This window comes from Phaseolus vulgaris, chromosome 8 (assembly GCF_000499845.2).
Source record: "Phaseolus vulgaris cultivar G19833 chromosome 8, P. vulgaris v2.0, whole genome shotgun sequence".
In the NCBI taxonomy this organism is placed as follows: Eukaryota; Viridiplantae; Streptophyta; class Magnoliopsida; order Fabales; family Fabaceae; genus Phaseolus; species Phaseolus vulgaris.
The window spans coordinates 2,177,834-2,186,834 of record NC_023752.2 but is presented as its reverse complement, the minus strand read 5'-3'; the positions used below and the strand labels follow the sequence as shown (position 1 = coordinate 2,186,834).

At 30.5% G+C, this 9,001-nt stretch overlaps 2 protein-coding genes across 3 annotated transcripts; both read left to right on the top strand.

Moving 5' to 3' along the window:
* Positions 1–220: 220 nt before the first annotated feature.
* Positions 221–6,362, top strand: LOC137826439 (receptor-like protein kinase FERONIA). Of its 2 annotated transcripts, XM_068632396.1 has the most exons (3): positions 221–1,231; positions 2,942–3,016; positions 6,231–6,362. In XM_068632396.1, the coding sequence occupies exons 1-2, from the start codon at positions 619–621 to the stop codon at positions 2,986–2,988; spliced, it is 660 nt and encodes a 219-aa protein (XP_068488497.1). In that variant the 5' UTR covers positions 221–618; the 3' UTR covers positions 2,989–3,016; positions 6,231–6,362. The 2 variants fall into 2 exon arrangements, with proteins under 2 accessions (XP_068488497.1, XP_068488496.1); XM_068632395.1 differs by lacking the exon at positions 6,231–6,362 and having other exon boundaries at positions 226–1,231; positions 2,942–3,175.
* LOC137826438 (receptor-like protein kinase ANXUR2) lies at positions 4,996–7,280 on the top strand. The gene is made up of 2 exons (XM_068632394.1): positions 4,996–6,532; positions 6,643–7,280. Exons 1-2 carry the CDS (start codon positions 5,926–5,928, stop codon positions 7,071–7,073), a joined length of 1,038 nt encoding a protein of 345 aa, XP_068488495.1. The 5' UTR covers positions 4,996–5,925; the 3' UTR covers positions 7,074–7,280.
* Positions 7,281–9,001: the final 1,721 nt, after the last annotated feature.

The following is a 9,001-nucleotide window of genomic DNA, read 5'->3' as shown; positions in this document are numbered from 1 at the left end:
CACACCAATCTTTAAAAAAAAAATAATTAAGAATAGTCAAATTAATTAAATGATTACAGTTAAATAATGCTAAGAATTATTTTCACCCTTAATTAAAGGCACTTAAAACTAATTCATTATTAAAATTTTGAATACTTTATTATGTTTCCAAAATGATCTTTAAATAATTAACGTACAGAAAGAATAGCAGTAGCAGAATTTTAATTTTTAAAACTAAACTTTTTCAATTTTTGATCCTCGTAAAATACAATTCATAATATTTATTACTTATAAATTAAAATAATTAAAAATACAGAATAATAACTTATAACTAGAGAAAAAGCTAGTATAAGATATTTTTTTGTATGTTGGAGAGGGAGGAGGATATGTTCAAGAGGGGTGAGCATAAGAAAACAGTGACCCACCACCTTCAATGATGAAACAACGAAAGATGTCCATATTCATCATTTGATCTAGAATATTTAATACCAATCTGTATTTTAAAGAAATGGAAAAGTAGGTAAAGCAAAAACAGGATAAGCTTGAGTTGGGTATGAAGATCTCTAAGGCGAGTAGAGGTCAATGTTTTTAGTTAGAGAGGTAATTTAAGGAAGTTGGTCTCTGTCTGGAATTGGAACAATGTTTCTCAAATGTGTTGGTAAATCAAGTACATCTGGGAGACAATATCCAACAGTGATAGAAGAGTTGTGCACTCATTTTTCTCTGGACGATGTTAGAAAATCAACCAACAATTTTGATGATAAGAGAGTAATTGGCAATGGAGGAAGTGGTATTGTATACAAAGGTTGTCTCCAACATAATGATGGTTCTGATTACGCAGTCGAAGTGAAGAGATTTCATATGCTCGAATGTAAATGGTTCAAAAAAGAAGTAGAGTTACTGTGTCAGCTTCATCACCCTAATTGTGTGTCTATTGTGGGATTTTGCAACCACAAAAAAGTGAGTATTGTTGTGTATGAATACATGTCCAATATGTCCAATGGATCTCTAGATCAACACCTAGAAGAAGGTCAACTATCATGGAAGAAAAGAGTAGAGATTTGCATAGGAGCAGCACGTGGACTACACTACCTTCATGCAGGACTCAAGCGCACCATCATTCACCGTCACATCAATCCTAGCAGCATTCTTTTGGATGACAAGATGCATCCAAAACTCTCAAGTTTTGGATATAGCATACTAGGAGCACATTTCAAGGAAAAGCCAAAACCAAAACAATCGATTTATGCAGGTAATTGTTCTATAACTATGTTATTGTAACATAATAAATCTCATAACTATATGCTGCTACAGAATAATTGCCGGTTTTATTGAGCTTACTTATACTTACTCGCTACAACCATTTTTTGTCAATTAAACTGAACAAAACTTATAGTTTTTTCGCTCTACTCACCTCTGGAGACCGTCATGGAGGGTACTGTCACTTATTCCGTAAGCAAAAGACTCAAACTTCCTGCCTTTGCCTCGAATACATATTTTAAGATTAAGTTTGAGTTGATACTTATTGATATTGGTTAACAGTTCTTACAAATCCATCTAATGATTTTCTATTGTTTTGGATATGATTACCATACGTAGGCTGCACATTTCTTTCAATCATAGATTGCAGTAACATTGGTAGGTTGCGTTAGCATTCTTTAAATTGAATGGTATTACTCAATAACAATAATTTGCGATCTCTGCCATGAAGTTTTGTCTTCGTCGATTAGATGCATTCGTATTTGATTGTATCCTAAATAAGTATCTATGAAGTTTTGTGGAGCCTGCATCTCGATAGTTATCCAGCAGTGCATCTAAGTTTGGTAAATGATAAGAATCCTTTAGACTAACATTATTCATATTCGTAAAATTATAGCACCTTATCCATTTGTACTTCACCATTTTCTTCTCTTTGTACTGAATCTCCTAAATTTGATTGATTTTTATTAGTTTATTAGTTTTTTTTCTTACATGATACATACAAAGAGACTTCATGACTTTGTGATACTTGTAATTGTTGTGAGTTGATTACAAGATGGGAGTGAGGGACATAGGTTGAGAAGATCCTTGACACAAACCCAAGAGTTGGACTCTGAGAACAATAATGTGGTTCTTTTGGCCATAAAGAACTGAAGAACTGATAACCTCATCTCAACAACCCATTGAACAAGTGGAGTTTGATTAGGGAAACCAAATTCAATAATCAATAAGATAAAGCCAAGAAAAAAAATACGCACGGCACTCATCAATAAGACACATACACCAAATCGAAGACTATAACTCAATAAACATGTAATGAGAACAGTGAGTTTTCACTGGTCATTTACAGTGAAACGACATTCGAAATTATTGGTAAAATAAAGCAGTGTTAAGTAGGACAAAGGCAAATCCGTGATCCGTGTTGATTATAATCAGAGAGTTATGAAAAGGACAAAGGAATAGAAAGAACCCGAAGATCATTCTCTTCAACTTCCGGCGCTGTTGACGGAGGCATCGAATCGGTAACCCTCCGAGAAGGTGCCATCGAATAGAGATTTGAAATCTACTATGAACACGCGCGCACAGAGAGAGAGGAATGGAAGGTGGGGGAACTATGTGAAGAAGATAAGTCTCTCTTATGGCGGGAAAATCACAGGGTAGTTATGGAAAATCACAGTGACGCTAGCGTGCGCCTCTGCCACTTGATTAGAGTTTCAAATCTAGAATTTATGTCTCCTATTAACATATTCACTTTTTGTATGGAAAAAGTTGAATTTTTTTTAACAAATCTTAAATATAGGAAAACAAATTGAAATTAAAGTATCAATTTTAAATGATAGTGTTGAATGTAATTGTAAATTTTGTTGTGTTTGTTTGAATGGTTTTCATAGATGATTTTGTTGTGTTTGTTTGAATGGTAGATAAAAAGATGTGAAATATTAGTATGATTCTGACTTTTATTTTTTATTTTTTCTTTGGAAAGGTTCACGAGCATTATGTTACGAGGATGCGAAAGAAGTTGCAATTTGAGGAGAGGAAGCAAGCTAATCAAATAAGGGTAATTTTGTTGACTTATTCTGGTTATTTTGATTTTGTGAACAGAGGAGTTTGAGGGAAAAGTAGTAACTTAATTTATTTTAAAAGTAAGCCAAAGAAACAGTGGTCAATGAAGAAAGAATGAAATGCTATTTGAATAAATTCTTCTTTTAAAGTTAAACCATTTCTTAAAATTAAGTAGAAGTTAACCCTGAAAATATGGCTTACATGTATAGAATAAAATGCCTCTCAAAACATATTATTCCCTATCAAAGTATTTTTATTTCCTTATATTTATGTATCCACATATATATATATATATATATATATATATATATTTATGTGTATATATAAATATATGTTCTATACCTATATATATACCTCAAGAAGATTCTTCTTTAAAACTGTTTTTGGTAAACGATGTTATTTTTTTCTTTTAATTTTACCATTTTTTTCCTATTAAATATAGTATGAAAATATTCGTACAGTATTCTAAAGTTTGCAGACTTGTATATTGGTGTTGGGACAATTAAGGTTCTATATCTACTATATTTATCTCATATTTCTTCTTAGACTCTCTTAGTTAAGTGTAAAACACTACAAAAATGTGTTTTTAGCTAGCTCTATCTCATTCCTAGGATTATGGTTGTTATGGTCTTCACATAACCAGAAGTGTTGTTGTAGCAGAAGTTGCTAGAGTTGATGCAAGTTGTTCAACTTTCTTTTTGTTCATTCTTCTTTGAAATTTTATGCATATAAATTAGTTGAAGTGTAATAAAGTTTGTCCTAATTTATTTAGCTTACAGATATTTTCAAATATTAAAGTTATTTGTATGAAAGAACCAAAGTAATATTGTTAGAGACTACATTGAATATAATAAACATTGAAAGATCTACTTAACTTTAAATAAGTGAAATTAAAGAGTTTTATTTTTATTTATTTTCATAGGACCAAACTGATGACTAATGTATTTTCATATGACAAAATAATATTTATGTTCGCTTTGATTTTTTAGTGCCCATTTTAAATATAAAGGCAAAGACATGTTTCAATTTGCACTATTACTTTTGTGTCTTCACCACGTGAGATATATATTATCTTATATCACATATTACACATTATCAATCTTCTTACTTGGTAAGCTATATTATTAATTTAACATCAACCTATAAAATCAATTCATTTTAAGTTCAAATTAATTCCAATGTATTCACACTCTATCTTAATTCATGTGTAGCAAAAGTTTGACTAAGCCAATATTCACTATGATTTAAGTTGTATATAAATATGGTTTATTAGAAATTGGAAATCATTAGTTAGACTTAAATAATTCAATTCATGAATATATTTAAGGTTGATATTATGTTTCGGATATGTATCTCATATTTAGGTTTTATCCATGTTTTTAATGTATTGAATCATTTATTACTTCAACAATTATGATAGAATTAACGCTTAATTAATATCAAAATATTATTAATAATAATAATTAAATAACACATAAAATAATATAAAAAACACAATAGCATAACTTTATAATGTTAAAAACTAAATTTAGAACCCTAATTTGTAGATTCTTATTATTTAATCTACATACATAAAGCTAAATCAAATAAATTATAATATTTAACAATGATAATAAGTTTATTTTATTTTTATTAATCTTAAAGAAAAATATGCAAGCAATAAAATAATAAATTTATAGTTTTTAAAAACTCAAGAGATGATTTGTTCTATCCAAAATTACAAAGCATCATTGTAAAGATAAATTATGTTTTTTACTTAAGTAATATAAAAAGTAATATAAATTTATTCAATTATTATTTTATTTTAATTAATTCGTTAGGAACAATTTTATTTTAAAAGAGAATTTGTTGTTGTAAAATCATGACATTTCAAATGAGTGTCTTCTTTTTTCTAGAATATATATTTTATTTTTTTTATGTTTCAAAATCCAAATATATTTACATTAATAATTATTTAAATTTAAATAAATACAAATATTCGTATGATAATAATAAAAATAAAAATCTGCTAATACAAAATCGCGTTTGTTTTTGCTAGTTTAATGTAATGCAAATTCATTTATGATTTAAATAATTTAAATATAAGAATAATAAGATGAAGAGCAGCATGTGAAAGACAGTGCATTATCGGGTTTGGGTAGTTGGGTCTGAACAAACTACCTCAAACAACGACTTTTGAACAAAGCTTTTAAATTTAGTGTCTTTCATCTCTGTTTCCTCTTCCAGGTATTCTTACTTTACTTTACTTTGCCGTTGTCGTTGCTCGTTGCAGGTACCCTTTAATTAAGGGTACCTTAATTAAAAGCACTTACAATATTATTAGAATTTTGAATGATTTATAATGTGTTTCCAATATGATCTTTAAATAATTAACGTACAGAAAGAATAGCAGTAGCAGAATTTTAATTTTTAAAACTAAACTTTTTCAATTTTTTATCCTCGTAAAATACAATTCATAATATTTATTACTTATAAATTAAAATAATTAAAAATACAAAATAATAACTTATAACTAGAGAAAGAGCTAATATAAATTATTTTTTTCTATGTTCGAGAGGGATGAGGAGCATATGTTCAAGAGGGGTGAGCAATTATGTTGTGCTTCACTTTAACTTTTAAAACAGGAAAAGAAAACACTGACATTCAATGATGAAACAACAAAAGATGTCCATATTCATCGTTTCACACCCACTTTTTTGCATTGTTACATCTTCGTTACATCTTCCACAAAGACGATTAGAGATTTTATAACAGGAAAAGAAAACACTGACATTCAATGATGAAACAACAAAAGATGTCCATATAAACTTGAGTTGGGTATGAAAATCTCTAAGGCGATTAGAGGTGAAAGTTTTTGGTTAGAGAGGTAATTAAGGAAGTTGGTCTCTGTCTGGAATTGGAACAATGTTTCTCAAATGTTTTGGTGAATCAAGTTCATCTGGGAGACAATATCCAACAGTGATAGAAGAGTTGTGCACTCATTTTTCTCTGGACGATCTTAGAAAATCAACCAACAATTTTGATCCTAAGAGAGTAATTGGACGATTTGGTAATGTATACAAAGGTTGTCTCCAACATAATGATGGTTCTGATTACGCAGTCGCAGTGAAGATATTTTATGAGTACAACAGTAAATGGTTCGAAAAAGATGTAGAGTTACTGTGTCAGCTTCATCACCCTAATTGTGTGTCTATTGTGGGATTTTGCAGACACGAAAAACAGAGTATTATTGTGTATGAATACATGTCCAATGGATCTCTAGATCAACACCTGAGAGGTGAGGTGAGGGAAGCACTTTCATGGAAGAAAAGAGTAGAGATTTGCATAGGAGCAGCACGTGGACTACACTACCTTCATGCAGGACTCAAGCGCACCATCATTCACCGTAATATCCATCCTAGCAGCATTCTTTTGGATGACAACATGCACCCAAAACTCTCAGGTTTTGAATTTAGCATACTAGGAGCACATTTCAAGGAAAAGCCAAAACCAATCAAATCGGATCTTGCAGGTAATTGTTCTATTACTATGTTATTGTAGCGTAATATGTCTCGTAACTATCTATATGCTGCTACAGAATAATTGCCCATTTTTGTCAATAAAACTGAACAAAGCTTATAGGTTTTTGGGAATACTCACCTATGGAGGCCTTGACGGAGGGTACTTTCACAGATAGATCTGATGTTTACTCATTTGGTATGGTTCTACTGGAAGTTGTGGGGGCAAGAAGATTTTTTAAACCGAATGATTTTGGAGTAGCAGCAGGAGAACCACTGGAGAAGAAGTCTGTTGAGGAGAATATCGATCCGAAAATCAAAGGGAAGATTGCACCAGAGTGTTGGCAAGTCTTTATAGATATCATCTTAAGATGCTTACAGAATGAACCTGATGAACGACCAACAATGGGTGAAGTTGAGGTGGAACTTGAGCATGCTCTATTGTTGCAGGATCAAGCAGATGTCACAAACATCAATAGTGATTATACCTTATTGTCCGAAACCTTTATTATCCCAAAATCAGACTGGAGATTTGAGTATGTCATTGACCAGTAACAAGGACAGTAAACTGAATGCAATGATTTAGAAGACATGTTACAGAGGTAATTTAGTGAGTGTTTGAAGTAGTCAAGTTTAATTAAGATATCTCTAGCTTTTGTAGCTTTCCTTGTTTTTAGCATTTTGCTGAATGTGAATGTATTTGAAGTTGTCATTGTAATAATCTTTTTCTAGTATAAATGTTAGCTTTTTCATGCGAGAAAACAGAGTCTTCTTTCTTGTCAATATGTCATTGAACATTTCATTAAACAAAATCAAGATAACATTTCTAGTCCAAAACCTTAGAGTCTTCCAATCCAAAAACTCAAGGTAATATGAATTTTTTTTTTTGTTATGTATTGCTTTTCAAACTTATTCCTAGTCAATGTGTCACACTTGGAATTCAAACAAATTTAATTTGAAGGCAGTGAAAGTTGCACCGTAGTATTGGCAAGTCTTTAATAGATATCACGTTAAGATGCACGAAGAATGAGGCTGATGAATGACCAACAATGGGAGAAGTGAGCATGGTCTGTATCACAAACACCAGTTACATCTTATCACAACCCATAGTAGTTAGTATCTTACGATTCACGATATGTATAGTACGAAACGATACAGTTTCACCCTTTCACTATACGAAACGATACGGTTTCATCCTCCGTACGTACGAAACGATACGGATTCACCACAACTCTACATCAGTATCAGTGTTCTCCTTTAAGAAGACATGCAGGGATTGCAAGAACTATGCTAAGGATTTCAGCCCAATTCTCATGGCTTTAATGTCATCTTCGTGGTTATAATCGCTTGCCTTAAATACTCTTATTTTGCTTCTCTCAAAGCTTATTCTCCCAGTGCCTACACGGTTGACGTGTTCATAAAAAATAAGGTCTCAGGCAATTTTGGCAACAAATTTTTCAAACTAAGTGGCACTACCCTCTTTTAGAGCATAATCTATCACCCTCAAAGGATGAACAATCTGAAGCTATTCATAGTTTCTCAAGGACCCCAACAGTGGTTTGAGGGAGGTAAAACAAATTTATACATATAAGCAAACACCATTGTGATGCATTTAAATTCAAATGAGGACTAAAATATGCTTCCTTGCATTTGACATTTGATTCATTCGGCTCTCAAAGTTCTAACTTCAAAATGCTTAATGTATTTGTTCTCTTGAATATAAACATCAAAATGATAGCATGATCTATCAGTTATTATTAGGCAGTCATGTACAACAATATTCGAGTTGCTACAACTTGACTTTCAGCTTCTATTTCCCTCTATGTAGTAAGAATCAAACCTTGGAAATAAGAAATTTGCCCTTCAGAGTTTCTTAATACTCTGTAAAATCTGAAACTCTGGTAAACAATATTCGAGAGTTTGTAGAGTTTAAGATTTAGGATTTAGAATATCTTCTATATTTTTTTTTCTAATAAGTAAAATTAAAATTTTCTAATATTTAAGATAAGTAAGTGATATATTTAAATTTCTGAGCATCCAAACTAGGAAACATATTTAAATTCCAGTTGGAACATCAAGTTCAATTTTTAATTTTCATTAAATATTGTGTCAATATTTTTATATTCTTTTTTCAGATTTGAAGCAAAATTTAATTCAAACTCTAACTAATTTAAAAATTATAATATCTTGTTTTATTTTTCAATTTAGTTAAGTTTAACTCAATTTAATTTATTTTTTAACAGAAATTTAATTCGTTCTTATTTCCTAAACGAAATCCAAATAAAACTAGTTCTTCCACCGCAGTCTATGTTTGGATATTTTTATTCTTAAAATACTTTTGCCAAAACAAACACTGTTTGGATGATATTAGTAAAAAACAATGTATTATTAAAATAGGTATGAATTGTATATTATTATTACTGCTTGATGATAATGTGATATAAGTTATTTTAATAATTTTTTGTTACTAAAAAATCAAAGGA

Excerpts from the sequence above, each read along its gene's own strand:
- LOC137826438 (XM_068632394.1), top strand. The coding sequence starts at position 5,926 with ATGTTTCTCAAATGTTTTGGTGAATCAAGTTCATCTGGGAGACAATAT. Across the intron at positions 6,533-6,642 it reads AATCAAATCGGATCTTGCAG|GTTTTTGGGAATACTCACCT; the intron begins GTAATTGTTCTA and ends CAAAGCTTATAG.
- LOC137826439 (XM_068632396.1), top strand. The coding sequence starts at position 619 with ATGTTTCTCAAATGTGTTGGTAAATCAAGTACATCTGGGAGACAATAT. Across the intron at positions 1,232-2,941 it reads AAAACAATCGATTTATGCAG|GTTCACGAGCATTATGTTAC; the intron begins GTAATTGTTCTA and ends TTCTTTGGAAAG.